This window comes from Columba livia, chromosome 4 (assembly GCF_036013475.1).
Source record: "Columba livia isolate bColLiv1 breed racing homer chromosome 4, bColLiv1.pat.W.v2, whole genome shotgun sequence".
Classification (NCBI taxonomy): Eukaryota; Metazoa; Chordata; class Aves; order Columbiformes; family Columbidae; genus Columba; species Columba livia.
In genome coordinates this window covers 60,553,903-60,570,469 of record NC_088605.1, presented here as the reverse complement: position 1 = coordinate 60,570,469, position 16,567 = coordinate 60,553,903, and the positions used below count along the sequence as shown (strand labels likewise).

Genomic DNA, 16,567 nt, shown 5'->3' with positions numbered 1-16,567 from the left:
TGTTTGTACTTTAAAGCAACCCACACTAATCTTTGTGTGTTGTCTTTCCTGGCCAGATTTAAACACAAGATTTTTCTGCATAAATCCAGCCTTTTTTACAGCTTGCAGGCAAACTTTGGCTGCTTACCCTAGTGCAGGTGCTGCAGCATGGAAAGTTTATGTTTCATATATGCAGCTGACAATCGAGGTTTTCAAGTCTTCTAATCTTTGGAAACATCTGACATTCTCTGCAGGTTGCAGAGAAGAGGAGGAAATTAAGTTTCCTGGCATTTTCTATGAATTTCAATTTTTCATTAAAAAAGATAGGAAACCTTAAAGGTTAAATATTTTGTGGTAGCTTTTGTTTGCTTTTTATTGCTGTTCTTAAACCAAGTAACTATAAACATGACCAGGGTGTAGAATGCAACAAAGACATTACTGAGAGCCACATCCCCCACATCCTCTCGATGTGTTCATCTTAATGGACATCGAATAGTAAAATGCCATGCAGTGGTTACAGAAATACTTTAAACACAAATTAAGTGGTCAAACTCACTAGCTCTGATCATTCGATGCATTTTTGAGTTTCCTCCTTTCAGAAGTGACTAAAAAAAAAAAAAAACCACAACAACATACATCAACATACATGGAGTCCAGAGAAAAACAGTGGTTTAACATCCATTAATCAAGCTTTTTTTTTGTTCAAAAGTCTTACTAATTTCACCTTTGGTAGCAATGACAGAACCACCAGCACATAGTGATAACCAGTATTTTGGTAATTAATATTTGACTTTCATGACCTTTTCTGTCATTGTGATAACAAGAAGGAAAACCTTTTGACTTCAAGAATAAAATTCTGCCAAGCATTTACAGAAGCGCAGCAATCCAGCAAAGGAAAGGGTAATCCTGCAAGTTTGATGCTTAAAATACAACAGCAACCCCTAACCCTCTATTAGCTATCAAAATGTAGCAAATAAAAATTTAATTTTTTTAATGTGTTTGTGTCATATCGGTTTCCACTGTTCTTGACATAGAAGAGATTTGGTGCTAGGATTTCTAAGTATCTATATACATGTGTACATACAAATATATATAATTTCACCTCTTTATAAGAGAAGCCCGAGAAAAAGAGGAAGTCTAAACAGAGTAGGATTAAGATAGATTTCCCCACACACACACTTACCACAATCTACGGATTTTTAGCAATCTTCCTCTTGATAGTAAACGCAGCTCAGACTCTGATGCATTTCAGATATAATATAAGTAAACATTTTTGCTCCTGGAGACTGGTATAACCAGTCTCTTTACATTATAAGATTCTTGCAGCAACACATGCATCAAATACTGTGTGTTGGTACAGAAACCCCTCTAGAAAAACCTTATGCATTTTATGATATGTGGATGCCTAGTGCTACCAGAGAAATTCATTTGGATCTATTTTTGCTAGAAAGCCCCCTCTGCAAACAATGACTCTTCAAAACAGAGACTATCCACGTGAAATGGGCCAGTGGGCATAAACTAATTTAAGGATTTTTAAATTTAAAACAGGTTGGTAATCCCTAGTGGATGATGCAACTGTAAAAATGCAGTTTATCAGGCTGCCCCTCAAGTGTGTAGACAGCACAAGCCAATCTGAGCCTGAAAGTCTAATATTGCCTCTTCTAGAAATAGAAAGCAATATCTATCTGCATTTATTTATGAAGGAAGAATCTAAATCACATGAAGGGGAGTTTCATTTTCAGCTATTGATTTCATAACAGACAGCAATGTTTTATCCATGTCAATAGAAAACTCCTAAAATAACTTCCAGGTTTAATAGCTGTTAACTGTACTACCATGTTGTACATTTTTAAGGTAACTCATATGACCTCACACACCTTGTGTGTCTGTCAAATAACCAGTGATTTCCTGAGCAGGTATGAACTTCATCTTGAGAGTTGCTCTGCCTGGGCCTCCCTTTCTCATTCAACTCTCATGCAAAGTGAGTAGCAGGGAGGTGCAGCCAGGCACATCATCCCTTGCCAGCACTTGCAGTGACCCAGTAAGAGGCATAGGTGCATAGGAATTCAGGAATCCAGCTGAGTTCACAATCACACCTGAAAAATTATGGCAAGAGAAGATTTGATTAATATGTTAACTAGACCCAGCTGAAGAAGTAAAAACTGGGAATTTCAGTTGTAGACAGTGTTATTGGGAAACTAAATGCTCTGTAAGCACAAGAGTACAGCCATGGGTTGTGAAGGATTAGTACATGGGTAACAACTGACTGAGAAGCACAGTCAGAGGGCTGAGATGACAGGAGAACAAGGTAAGGGTGGGGGAACTTGGAGGGTGGGACCAAAACTGGATACTGATGAAAAAAAAAAAAAAAAAAAAAAGAGGGAAACTGAAAGGGGGAAGATGAGACAGAAACCACCTAACTAAGAAGGAAGCCTCGTGAACTTCAGGCTTTGGAAAGGCTGCTACAGCATCTAGACTGGTTTCAGAGTCAACTTGGCCTTACTGATAAAGAGACAGGACTTGGGATAAACATTACAGCATTGGAGCACCAAGAGCAGGGCAGCTCAGGGAAGGGTAAACAGGCCAGGAGCTGAGCACAATCCTGACACAGACAGTACTATCACTGACAGAGTGCCATCATACAGTACCTGAATACAGCAGGTTGAGCCAGGTGCTAGTAATGGGATCCATCAACAGCCTCCACCATGGCAAGGGGACAGACCAGGATCTATCAGAGGACTGCAGCCAGCAGTAGAAGGAGGAGAAGGGGTTGGAGACACTGCTATGAATACACCCTACATCCATCCAGGACACAAAAGTAGGAACCAACACTCATACAACAGGTGAATGCCCTAGGCTGAGCTTAAATGAGCTCCTGAGGCCTTGGGAAGGTGGGACCCAGGTGAACCTCATTGGGGCCATTAGTGGCCTGACAAGTACAAACAAGAAAAATGGTCTGTGTGTCAGGTGCTGGGAAGGGGGATGAGTCTCCAGAGAGATGGAAATGGCTAAAAGCTGGATTAGGAGTGAGAAAAGTTAGATCTAAGATTGTGGACTGGCTCTGGTTGGGCACAGGCAACAGACCTAGGAGAGGTTCAGTGGGAAGGCAGAGGTAAAACAGGGAAGAGGCTTTGAAATATTTAGTAAATGAGATGTTATGTCTTCTTCCCTTCAGTAACTGGAGATAGTTCCATGAGACTGAGGCCATTCTGGCATTTTAAAGGTGCTGTAATAACTCTCCAAAACAGAAAGAGCCTCCACTGTTAGAGGATCTTCTTGTACCAACACTGATAAGCCAATTGCCTTCGATGTGTCATATACACAAAATGACATTTTGATACAATAGTTTCATCTGCATTATCATTTCTGCCAACATGGATACTGTTAGAAATCTGAGGTCATGGTATTTCTAACTAGCATAGCTATATTCCTGAAGTGTAAACAAGGTGTGAATCTCTCCATTATTCAGATGCCAACAAATATCTATGTGTAACATCACATATACAGCACTGGGAATCCAAAGATGAGATTAAAGCTTCCTTACAGAACAAGCAAATAAAGCTTATGCAGACAACAAAATTCTGACTTTTTAAAGGAATTTTCTGTATCCACCATTAAAAATACACTATAGGGTACTTTACAAGTGCAATTCTCCAGAGTAAAGGTACGTGTCAGTTTATATGCACAGCTTCACTTGAGTTTTTTCAAGTGTTACAAAAATCTCCCTGCAGATGACAGGCTAACCTATATATATATATATATATATATATATATATATATTTTTTTTTTTTTTAAAAAAAAAAAAAAAAAAAGGAACTACTAAAGGGACCATGTTGACTCTGACAGTTATCTGAGAAATATTAGTTATCCCGCAGAGGTGATGGCACCATAGTATAAATTGCTCAGTTTTCATTAAGCTGCCTTCAGTACAGGGAGAAGCCCTGCTATAAGATGGGATTCAGTGAGAGCCAATGTACTTGCAGGTAACTACCACTAATAGCAAGATAGCCGTTTTCTAGGAAGTTCAAGTATTGCTATACTACTTTGCAAATAAAAGATGGACACACTTAAAGAATATAGTTATATCAGCTGCTTTCCTGAGAGATGAAACATTTTATTTTGGTGTCATTTACAAGTATAAAACAGTCTGGCCTATTTTTATTTACATAAATTGAGAATTCAGCTTGAGGTCAGAAAAGTTTATTTTATTGCTGTCTTTCAAGTATACACTGCTCACTTCAACTGGTTTTGCAGCATAACAACAGCAGACAAAATTTACCTTTTTTTTTGCAGAGTCAACTGGAAATCCCACCACTGAATTCCATGATTTGTTCACTTGGGAAAACACTGCAATAATACATTAATTACATGAGAAAATGAATCTACAGACCAAAAGCATAAAAATAAAAAGGACATTTTAGGCTTCATGGGAGTTGACAACTCTTTATTATAACAATGGAACATTGCAACAAGGTGTTGGATTGTTTATTTAAACTAATGTTTGCATAACTCTTCAGTGGTTTGAATTAATATTTGTAACATTTGAGACAAAAGAAATAATAAGGGAAAACAATATCCCTCCTTTTTTTTTTTTTAACATGCCTGTGTGGCAAGAATGCTGGCAGTTTGACATAGGTGGTACCATATATATACACTTGGGAAAACATGCTTGCTGTGGGTGTACAAAAATAAAATTTATTTGTTAAATTACACATAAATATAAGGTACAAATGTATTTTTAAAATACAGATAAAGATAATCACACTTGCATTGTGTACATATGAAAATACAGTATTTTAATATTTAACATACACAGACACATTTATGATAAATGCAACTAGTTGGCAATGCCAGTTCTTCTCAGTCTGTTTTTTGTTCTCTTTTTTTATTTTTTTTTCCCCTCTAGTTTTCCATAAACATGGAAAAATAGGCTTTTGAAACAATTAGTTCTGCCGGACGTCTTGCAACAGCTTGTTAATCTCTGCCACCAGCTCACTGGCATCCATGAGTTCGTGTTTACCATCACTCAGGTGGTTGAGCACATTGTCAAAATCATCTTCTTCATAATTCTCTGGGATTTCCTCCATGGCTGGCAGCCACTTAGAGGACGGCTGTGCGCTCGAGTGAGTCCCCAGAGCAGGCCCATTGCTGGCAGGATTTTGGAAATGTGTGCTGGCTGCCCAGGCTGCCACCCCCTGTGGATAATTCACAGTCTTGGCTGGCAAATGTCCTTTCCTGCGCTCCAGCGAGTTAGAGCGATCCATTTCATTGCACTCCGTGTAGGCATCCAGCGAGGGAGGCAGCAGGCGTTGGAAGACGCTGCTCATTTCGGAGAGGAGAGAGGAGGTGCAGGTGTCCCCAGACTCCTCCTCGCTCTGGCAGTCTTTACCAAACGTTGAAAAGCTCTTCTTCTTCTCGCTGGCGTCTGCAGGCTGTGGGTCTTCCTCGACGCCCTGCTGCTGCTGCAGCTGCTGCTGTGGTGACTGGAACTCCTCCCCAGGGATGAACATGTTACTCCTGTAATCAGAGGAGGGAGATGGCAACGGTGGCATCCAGCACTGGTCCGAGTGGCCCAGAACTCTGCACTCCTCCGTGCACAGCCGCATCGCTGCAAGAGAGAAAAGAGGAGAGTGAGCGCCTTCCCTCTGCTGCAATTACCACTTACATTCACAGGGACTAACACACAAGGACTGAATGTCTCCAAAGATGTTCAGATCTGGCGTTTGGATTCTTGTTCTGTGTGCATGAAGATGGCAAATGCAAGTGGTCCAGATCTAAACGTACTTCCATTTCTGAAGTGTCATATAACAGGAGAACGATAAATGCAGAACATGTAAGACAGCAATGCTATCTCTTAAACTAGGGTTGAAGATAAACATGTACATCCCACATGGGACTTAAAGACATTTGTTCCCTTTGTACAACGCTATTTCATTTAAACAAAACAAAAAAACAAACAAACAAAAAGGTGTTTCTACCTCTAAGCTTTTACTTAATTTTTAGTGAAATCTTCCACATGCAATTAGAGAAGCATATCAGAGTAAGAACATGGCAATAGATGGACAGAGGACAGAAAGGAGAACAAAACTGTACAGAAGGATCTCCCTCTTCATTAACACATCTTCTCTTGATCTGACAGTGAGGTGTACTTCGAATACTAGGTGATCCACTGCCATCTTAACTTTTTAACTGGATCAGTTAAATTTTAATCCAGTATCAGCATACCCAGGGCTTAATTCACACCCTGTGTGACTCCAGTGTTTATACTGGACCTGCTCTGAGGAGCACCTGCGTCTCTGTAGCTCAGGGTGCTGGACCACACTGGCTCAGGTGTTGGCACAAGGGGGGCTCTAACCCAAAAGGTGGGCATCCAAGCCAGTGAGGAGGGCTATTTGGCAGGGCTGCAAAGAGGGATGTGCCAGGAGAGAGCTCAAATTTTCCTCTCCAAAAGGGAACCGACTCTGTGGGACACGACGCCTCAGCATGGGCTGGGTGCTGCCTGGGTGCCTGAAAGACCTGCTGGAAAAGACGTAGGTGCTGCAGGGGCCACTGTCTTGAATTTGAATCACATACTTCAAAAAGAAGTTTTCAGAAATGCCAGACTGTTTGCATTACACATATTTTGACCACAACAAACTTTTGCCCTAATCCTCTACCAATTAAGGGTTAGATTATCACATGCAGAACAGAGTTTCTTTTCCTTTTCTCTTTGTATACTGAATATATGAGAAATGCCACTTCTAAAACAAAACGTTTGCAGTCATGGCCTGTAAGATTTCCTCGCTTTCTCATCACGTTTTCTGTCTGGCTCTGGATCCACTGAGTTTATCAAAAAAACATTTTGCAATGGTGTAAGCGAACTGAACAGAGTATTTCAGCTTAGAACACACCAGTTATTGATAAAGTCCTACTCTGATGGTGTCAGCATTATTTATCTCTGAGCTTTACACAGACCATCACGTTTGCTTTCCTAGTGCCCTTTCCAGTCCTCTGAGCATAAACTCTCTCTGTCTGTTACATGTGAGAGCATGAATTTCTTCAAGAGTACAGGTTTAGGCTGCAGGCTGGGTATTGCTCAAGCTATTGCAAATGGCCTGATGATCGGTGAGCTTCAAACAAAACAAAAGCAACCTAGAAAATATCAGTGCTTGAAGCCTTGATATGACTGAAATGCCTTGAAGTGCTTTGCTCCCATGTATGAAAAGCATATGTGTGCCACTGTGCAGGAAATGCCTAAGAGTTAGAAAGGAGAAAAGACAGTTAAGCGGTCCATGGGGTCTGAACCAACTCTCAATCCTCACCCAGAAGGTGAAGATTACTGTTCTAATTAAGAAGGCTCCTGTAATTTAGTAGTAGACTTTCAATGGTCTAGCATTTTATTAAAAGTGAGGATTGTCTCATTGTGAGTTTTGTAACTCAGGATTAGTTTTCATATAAAATAATCAATTCTGACATTCTTGAAAATAAGATCAAAAGATACTCTGAGGAAATGGAATTGTGTTACAGTCTGTCCTTAAATCAGCAATAAATAAACAAAAAACAGATACACAACAGTTTTGTTGGTTGTTTTGTTTTGTTTTTTTTCCCCAGAACTTAAGGCTTATTGGTGAAGATTTAAAAAGAGAAAGAGAAATAAACTGGTCTTTCAAGGACAGTTATTGAACTTTCTGATCACATCGTTTTTGAAGTTTCAGTAGATTGGCTCCATTCCTTTCCAGTTCCACCTTAAAGGGACAAACTGCAAGAACCTTCCCACAGCATTTTGCCTGTGTCCAGACTGACAATGCAGAAACCTTTCAAAATGGAGAACAGGAAAAACTCCAGGAAGTTTTTCCTTTCCTTTTTATTTGTTTGAATTGTAGACCCATTCAGGTCTCATCTGGAGGGGTTCAGAATATTTAGCTAACGGACTAATACCACACATGGCAGCAAATGGACATCTGGGTAAGACTAAATGCCCATCTTGATAGCCCAACCCAGTTCTGTCTGTACTCAGCAGGAGTTTCCCTTACTTTGAATGCAATTAGTGTTGGGCGAAGGCCGGGCACTTTTGGAAAACCAACCCTTTGGCTTCCTGTTTAGAGACTGAATTGCAAGAGCTGAAAATGAGCCATGGGCATTTTGGCTAGCCATGAGGGTAACCGCTCCTGCTGCCCACTAGGAAGGGGACAGCTATTCCCTGGCAGCATTGGGGATAGATGCCAGAGCAAACACCACGGCAGCCGAAGTTCCCCTGGCAACTGAGAGCTCCAGCGGATCCCTCCCTGTGTCCTTACTAACTACAGGAGAGAATGAGACAAGTCTCATGCTAGATGGCAGAGGAATAAATAGTAGGATCTAGGGGAGATGAGGATAAAAAAATAGATAAGGGCTCCAGATTTAGGTTAAAGATTCTGAAAAAATAGTAACTTTTCAAGGTCTCTGGTTCTGAAACATTGGGTATGTAAGACTAGGTTGAGGAGATAGCTGAATGCCTGGGTACGTGATAAAAAACCTAGTCTCAAGAAAAAAAATCACAAAGAAAATATTAAAGTTAAAATGTGTAAAAAGAACAAATTATAAACTTTTGGGGTTTACTCCTGTCTAGCATAAGAGCATATTTCTCTAAGCAAAACGCACTGAGGTCAGGTACAATTCCCCACATCGGTGTTGCCTGTGGCAGCAGAGGGAAGAGCTGCAGCTCTGGGCAACACCTGGGGAAGGAACATGTGCTGCACCACCTCGGAAAGCAATGTGCCCCTCTGTATAAAAATATTTTACTAAGCTTTTAAAGCTTACACTGTTGGTGTAAATTTAGAACCCACTGAAATTATCCAGCCCTGTCAGTTACACAGAGAAAACAAAATATGAGCTGAAATAGGTACTAGATGTAGGGTAAAACCAGTGGCTGCATAATTATTAAAGTAATTCCGACATCTGTCCATGAATTGTATTTCTTAAGATCTTTCTTCTAGAAATTAGGGTTGCAAGATTTAAAATCTGGGGTACGTTTAGATTCTTGCCTTGCCACTCAAGTTCATTTTTCAGTGGGAAAAAATATACTTTTCTTTCTTGTACATCCATATTTCTAGAACACCTTCACAGTCCACTTCTGAACTCCAGAAGTTTGTATCCTATGGATCAAATCCACTGTGGAAAATTCATCTCCTAAATTACAGTTCAGTGTATTTTTAACAAACCATAACGGCCTGGCTTTGCAAAAACATCCACCCAGTCATTAAAAACCTAAGGACAGACTGTGCTTTCGTGGGGGAGTTTGGAGCCAGCTCATGATGATGTGAATAACAGAAAAAGCAGACATTGCTCTGGACCAGTTTTCAGTTGTTTCATTTTACTAGATAGGTGAAGGCTTCAGCTCAATGTTTGTCATGCAGCAGAGTAAAAAGGAAGGAAACACAACAGTTGAAAGCTAAAGAATTTTTGCTTTCTTAGTAGTAGCTTTATCAAAGTGACAGCCAGGCAGCACTGTAAATAAACTGTTCAGCTTTCATTGTGCTCTTACCTGCAGGAATTCTCCCATCTGTAAGGAAAAGGTCACTGAATCCTTCTCCAAGAAGTCTGTCAATTGGAGACTCTCTACCCAAATCATAATCACTGTCTCCAGCTTCACTATCACCCCGGCCACTGTCTTTCAAGCTGAATTTATCCATATCTTGTAGGGCATATCTGCAAAGAGAATTGTGGTAACGCTGGAATTAAATTATTATGTTATATTCCACTTTTTGATTCAAAATACATGTCTGTATTTTCAGAGACATGTACAAGCATATGTAGCAGAACAGTCCAGATCTTTACCTGTAGCTTCTGGAATACTTGTTTCCTCGAAAACTTGGCCTTGGTTGATACTGGCCCTGATGAAGCATCGAGAGAAGTTGAGAAACCTGCTAAAGAAAAGAGGAAAAGACTGATTCCTTGAAATGAAAGCTCAAATCCCTAGTTGTAAAGCCACTAATTCCCTTTTGTGTTCCTTTTTTTTCTTTGAAGTTTAAGTAAATCTAATTCCTACGTATATGTAATGCAGTACAACACACTATGTTTTATTACAGTTCATGCCACAGGAAACATCTGAAGACCTTGTACAATGAGGAAATGCATTGCTGTTCATTAGCCTCTGAACTCATAATAATTAATTCATTAACAAGTAAACCAAGCAATTAAACAGAGGAGTTTCATTTTAATAGATAAAAATCAACCCTTTACCATTTCAGGATCCTAATTCAAAAGAAATTTTCATTGAACTACATGTAAAGAGTTACGAGGACACAGCTCTTAGTACCAAAGTCTGACATCAGTGTGTGCATATATCAGGTACACTATGATCATATGTTGCTACAACAGCTGTACTTAAACTGTGTCAGTGTTTAACCTCTTAGTTCTCCATTCCCATTAACGAAAGAATTCCCTGCATCATTTCCCTATATAAGTATGCTGGCACTCTTTCTTAAATGGAGCTATACAGAGGGGAAGGGAAGGGAAGGCAAGGAAGAAAGAAAGCTCAGTAAACCAGAGCAGAATACTGTCTATGTTAACACTCCATTGTTTTGACCTTACACGGAAGAACTGAGAAATAATTCTGTTAATAATAGATTTAATCCTGTTCCCCATGGTAATGGATTCAGTTGGTACTGGAGTAAAACTGCAAAGCTGTGACATCTGAAGAGAAATCCATAACGTGTTCTCAGTGGGCACTGATCCAATCAACCTGTGCTCTCACAGCTGGCCTGCAGAGCACCTCCACACTTCCCCAGTGAACATGTGAGTGAATGGATGTGCAAAACAAGGTATGGACCTTACCTCAACAGCCGGAGTAGCATGGGTGAGCTCCAGGGAGAAATTTTCGGGCACGTGGTTAGAGGAGATGGTCACCAGGCTGTTCAGCGATTGGTGGCTGTGGTGGCTCTGCCGGCTGCTCATCTGTCCCCTTTCTAGGGTTGGAGATGATGATGGAGAAGCTCTGTGGTGAGATCTGATGGGTAAAGTGCCATTAATGGTTGGCACTAACGTAATGTCTCCTTTGTGGATCTGTCTTGAGGGACGTTTTGGGTGGTGCTGGTAGGTCGATTCTGCCACACGACAGTTGTAGGACCTGTTGTCCTTTTTCTCTCGATTACATCTCGTAGCAAAGATAACCATAATGACCAACAACACAGCACATATTGATCCTAAAGATATAATTGTTATCATGGAGACATCCAGGGAGGGCTGGCTTACCAAAGTAGCTTCTGTGCTTGAAAATGAATAAACATACTCAAAAATAGTACATTTCAGAAGTGCTTTAGTACTAAGCTGAGGACTGCCTTTATCCTGGACGATCACAAAAAACTCCCATTGTTTTGCTGGAACTGATTCAACACTCACATTGATAGAGATGTCACAAGTTTTGGGATCCATCACAAAGATGCTGTTTTCCTTATCAGCTGCAATGTAGCAGCTGAGTTCAGAGTTCATACCAGAGTCTCTATCTGTAGCCCTTATCCTGGTGACAAGAAAGCCGATTCCAGCATCTTTAGGGATTGAGATTTCTGCTGTGCTGTTGCGTAGTGCTGGCCCTATGATGACGGGAGCATTGTCATTTTCGTCAATGATGGTTAGTACAACTGTGGTATTGCTAACAAGCTGCTGGCTCCCTCCATCCCTTGCTTGAACGATAAAGGCAATTTGATTTACCTCTTCATGATCAAAGGTTCTCAGGGCATAGATCGCCCCATTGGAGGGATCAATGGTCACGTAGGTGGTTATAGAACTTCCCAAAATATAGCTCTCCAAAATAGTGTAGGTCACCTGCCCGTTGTCACCTAGATCCGGGTCTGTGGCTGTGACTGATGTGATGTATGCTCCTGGAGAGTTATTTTCTAAGATAACAACTTCATATCTGTTTGTCTGGAAGCGGGGTGGGTTGTCATTTTCATCACTGATTTGGACAGTAAAGTGTTTCACTGTGGAGAGACTCGGTGTTCCCTTGTCCTCCGCTATTACAGTCAAGCTGTATTCAGATCTCTTTTCCCTATCTAGAGTGGCATTAGTCAAGATTAAATAGTTATTTTCATAAGTCTTTTGAAGTTTAAAGTGGCCATGTCCATGGAGCTTGCAAACTATCTCTCCATTCACACCAGAGTCCTTGTCTTGCACTCTGACCAAGGCAACAAAAGTGTCCAGGGGTGACCCTTCAGAAATATAAGCTACCTCTTCTTTCTCTGGGGACATCAGGTTTAAGTTAATTTCCGGTCTATTGTCATTCACATCCACAATTTTAATTATAATTTTGCAGTGAGCTGGAATAGAATTTGGCCCCAAATCTTGAGCCTGAGCATCAATTTCATAGGATTTGGTTACTTCATAGTCCACTTGCTTCAGCAGGGTCAGATGCCCCTTTTCTGAATCTATCTTAAAAGTCTCTATAATTTTGGAAGACACATGACTACTAAAAGAGTACACGACTTTTCCATTAGCGCCCTCATCTGGATCAGTAGCATTGAGGTCTATGAGCAATGTCCCAATCGGTGAATTTTCTAGGAGTTGAATTATATATGACTGTTGCTCAAAAGCTGGACTGTTGTCATTGGAATCAGAAATGCTTATTTTCAGGATGGATGATCCAGACCTCTGAGGCACCCCTTTATCTGAAGCAGTGAGCTGGAGTTCGTAACTTGACTTCAACTCCCGGTCCAGTTCTCTAACCACAATGAGCTCTGCATACTTAGCACCATCAGTCCTGGTTCGCACCTCAATACTAAAAAAATCATTTGCAGAGAGAGAGTAAGTGTGAAGGGAGTTGTCCCCCACATCTGGATCAAATGCGCTGTCCAAAGGGATCCGGGTTCCTACAGCTGCACTCTCGGATATTTCGATAGGGATAAGTGCTCTGGAAAACTGGGGAGAGTTGTCATTAATATCCAGCACTTCAACTTCAACGTGGAAAAGCTGCAGATGTTCAGTGGGCAGAGTGATCACATCAAACTCTATGGAGCAGTTTAAGTTTTTCTGGCAGAGTTGTTCCCGGTCAATTTTAGCTCCTATGCTGATTTCCCCATTATCCTCACGGACCACAAGCAAGGGAGAATTCCCCCTCTGCATGGCTCGAAAACGAACCGAGGACGGGTTAGGCATTTTTAATAAAACATCAGCTACATCCTCCGATAGTCTCGCAATTACCGACCCAACTCTCTGCTCCTCATAAATCCTGTATTTCAAATTCTTGCCCAGCACAGCCTTATTGAAAGATATTATCATCAGTGCAAAAATGAATATAAAGTGCATTTTACTGCCGATTCGGTGCATTTGTAAGGTTTTGCAATTCATTTCTCCAAGCAAGTTAAAAAGCAATTATCTCGACTTCCTTCGGTACCTCAAACCCAGCGCACATCTGGTCCTTTATAAAACTTGAAAACGCCTTTTCTAGTCAGCCAAGTATTAATATCTCAACAGATCAGAAAACTTTTGTTTGCTTTTTTTTTTTTTCATACACACCGTGCCAGGACATCCAGATACAATCTGTACGCGATCCGCCCTTCCTCATTTGACTCCTCGCTCTTCTTCCAGGATGAAATCGCCCAGGGCAGCGTGCTCCTCTCCCCCAGCCAGCATCCAGGGATCCCGGGGCGGGAAGATGCGGGGCGGGGGTGCTCGGGGATCCGCAGCCTCCCGCCCAGCTCCGTTCCTCCCTCTCTTCCTGCTCGGCGGCAGACTGAACACCCGCGCTCGCCGGCTCCAGCCTAAAACCTCCGCAACTTCGCTCCAACTCGGCAGACAAAGCTCTCGCCCGCCATGTGCCCAGCCCCGTTCCAGCCAATCAGGCCGCCCGCCCCGCCGGGGCCGGCAGCTCCACCGCCCCCCGCCCTGCGCGCCCGCCCGGGCGGGGTGAAGGGGGATCGGGGGGCGGCCCCGCCGGCAGCGCTCGCTCGCCGCCGCCGAAGAGGAGGGGGAAGCTGGGAGGGGGAAGCTGGAGGGAAGCGGGGACGGAGGGAGGGGGGCAGAAATTACTAAAAGGCAAGTTTAAATCAACTTCTTGCCCCTCCCGCCCCTGCATTTTCAGGGCAGTTTCAAGCGGGTTTTGTGATTTTAATTCCTCCCTTTCCTTGCCACGAAAAATGCGATCGCGCTCCTCATTTACATGCTCTGAGGTTCCCTTGTTTAACTAACTGGGATCTTTTTAGTGCATTTGCTTAGTAAAGGAGCGGAGGTTGACGTGTCTGTGACCATGCCTTCTTGCTGCTTATTTACCTATTACCTGCGTTTTCCCAACATCTGTGCTCCTTGCGTGGAGCACAGAGAGATCTCCTTCGTGCCTTGAAATCTCTCCCTCCTTCTGTCCAAGTCAGTAACATTTTGCCCTCTCCTCTCCATCCCTTGGCTTCCCTTTTGCAGCATTTCTGTTCCCAGCACAACTGCATTTGCCTGAGCTGGGTTCTGTATGTGCGTGTACACAATCATCTCCGCGTGTTTCTGGTGCTTATTTTTACTTGCTGTTCCAGTGGTTCTTCAGAAGGTCTTTTTCATTCTAGTTGAAAAACGACTTCATGCTTCACCATGACAATAAGTGCTAAGTACACCTTCTACATGCCAAGTGTTTTAAAGAAAAAGAAGCCACCAGATAGACTAAGTGTTCGGAAGGTGACCGCTTCCTTGCCTCTCTGCTTTTGCTGGAAACTGTTTTCACATTTACCCTGCAAAACATTTGCCATCCCCTCCCCCCCCCCGCAAAAAAAATCTTCTCTAGTTTGTGTACACCACAAACGCTACAGATTGTTCTGTGAGCTTTGTGCTGCATCCAGCTCACAGCAGCTGATACGTTGTTCTCATTTAAAATGTGTCTATTTATGATGTGATATATATTTTGTCTTTTTTGCATTTCTTTTTTAAGTTTACCATTGCAGCCAAGGTCTTGCCATGGTTTTCATTGTTTTTCTGCTAACTTTGTCCACTTGCTTATTGGTGATTCCCGTAATCATACCATCACTCTCTTTTATTGCTCTGTTTTGTCACTTATATTCCCTCCCATGTCCAGAAATGCAAAAAGTAAATCTCTCATTTACCCAATTTACTTAGTCTCAGCACAAGTCACCAAGAAGGTTCCTGTTCAAAAAGAAAGCAGAGGAGGCTCAGCGTGATCTCTCCTTCTTTTTAAGCATTCAAAAGCATTTTATAAGCTGTTGTCTCTTTTTTTTTTTTTCACAAACCAGTGCCGTGTGGCAAATTGTGCAGAATAGAAATGCCCATAATGAATGTATTTAGTACTGGGTCACGCCGATGAACATTCTGCCCCCATGAATAATACTGTTTTACAAGTTTGCAGCCCTTTCAAATTGCTGATCCCCAAACCCTATAGGCAAACTAAAAAAGCTAACACAAGCAACTGGGACTTTGGAAACCCATAGCCATCTGGCCTAAATCTCTAACAATCCAAGCCAATAATTATATCAATTCAGGCTTTAGTGAACCCCTTTGCAAACACCAAAAGAGCAAAGAAAGGAATTAGTGGCCATTCTAAGTTCTGGTGGAGAGAATTCAAAGATAATCTAATTCCATTAGTTCATGGACAGCTTTTTTTGCATCTCTGATAAATCTTCCTAAAGTATTTTTCCGTAACACCAGTGTAAACTCTTTTCTGACGATAATTGGGGAAATAGGCTCAATTAAATGCTGCTCTTAGTGCCAATAAAAAGTATTTTTTTGATAAAAAAAAAGTCACTGCCCCTATACATGGTGAATGCAGGAGATGAATAATTCATAGTAAAAATAATTTTACTGATTAAATACTAAAATATTATATATATATTTAAATTATAAAAATCTTACAAGTACCTGTTTAGTACATTTAGACATGCAGAATTTGCTTTATGCAATTTTGATCACTTTCCACTTCATCACATCGGTCTTTCTCAGAGGCATACTCTGTATAGTGACAGACCGCAGGAAGTACAGCACCTCTTTCTTTTTTTTTTTTTTTGGATTTTGCAAGTTCACCAGTCAGGTTATTTGTAATATTATCGCTTAAGTCCACAGTCTTGCAACTAACCATTTACACTTGTAATGACAATACAATGTCATTGGCACAATAATCCTTATCTGATTTCTGAACTAAAGTAATGAAAAAGCATTGTGTTGGTTGTTGTTTGTTTGGTTTTGTTTTTGTTTTTTTTTTTGGCATTAATTTGAACCTACAAGTGAGGAAGAACACACCTTGTGGTTGGTTGTTTAGGTACAACAATATTTAAGCACGTGGCACTTCTAGAGTTGATACTTTTATGGGGTGTTTGTGAGCAATCGTAGCACTCCCAAGGCTGATTCCTCACGTAGTCAGGAAAAGAGTTTTGTCTGAAAGTCTCTTAAACTCCAGTCCACATTTGGCATGGGAGATGTTTCTTGCAAAGAGAAGGGAGAGTCCCATGTGCAGCCAGCAGACAGTTCTTAGAGAGAGCGGTATTGTGAGCGCTCGTGAGCCAAGTGTTGCTGGCCTCCTGGAGAGTAAGCTCCCTTATTCCCACCTTGTACGGATCCGTCCACCACCACATTCTCCTCAAAAGCTGCATTCAGAATTCGCTGGTGATGTACCTGAGGAGGAAAAACAAACTGAATCTGAATAGCACTT

General features: G+C 41.5%; 1 protein-coding gene across 2 annotated transcripts; it reads right to left on the bottom strand.

Annotated features, from left to right (window-relative positions):
* Positions 1–4,163: 4,163 nt before the first annotated feature.
* PCDH18 (protocadherin 18) lies at positions 4,164–13,811 on the bottom strand. 2 transcript variants are annotated; one of them, XM_005499887.4, is made up of 4 exons: positions 10,774–13,811; positions 9,775–9,860; positions 9,482–9,645; positions 4,164–5,587 (listed from the first exon to the last, which is right to left on the bottom strand). In XM_005499887.4, the coding sequence occupies exons 1-4, from the start codon at positions 13,276–13,278 to the stop codon at positions 4,923–4,925; spliced, it is 3,420 nt and encodes a 1,139-aa protein (XP_005499944.1). In that variant the 5' UTR covers positions 13,279–13,811; the 3' UTR covers positions 4,164–4,922. The 2 variants fall into 2 exon arrangements, with proteins under 2 accessions (XP_005499944.1, XP_005499943.1); XM_005499886.4 differs by having other exon boundaries at positions 9,775–9,863; positions 10,774–13,792.
* Between the last annotated feature and the right edge of the window lie 2,756 nt (positions 13,812–16,567).

What these genes read in the sequence shown, in the direction of transcription:
- PCDH18 (XM_005499886.4), bottom strand. Translation starts at nt 13,278, where the DNA reads ATGAATTGCAAAACCTTACAAATGCACCGAATCGGCAGTAAAATGCAC. An exon ending in AAGTATTCCAGAAGCTACAG is followed by an intron (nt 9,646 to 9,774) that starts GTAAAGATCTGG and finishes TTCTCTTTGCAG; the next exon opens with ATATGCCCTACAAGATATGG. An exon ending in AGATGGGAGAATTCCTGCAG is followed by an intron (nt 5,588 to 9,481) that starts GTAAGAGCACAA and finishes TCTCTCTTGCAG; the next exon opens with CGATGCGGCTGTGCACGGAG.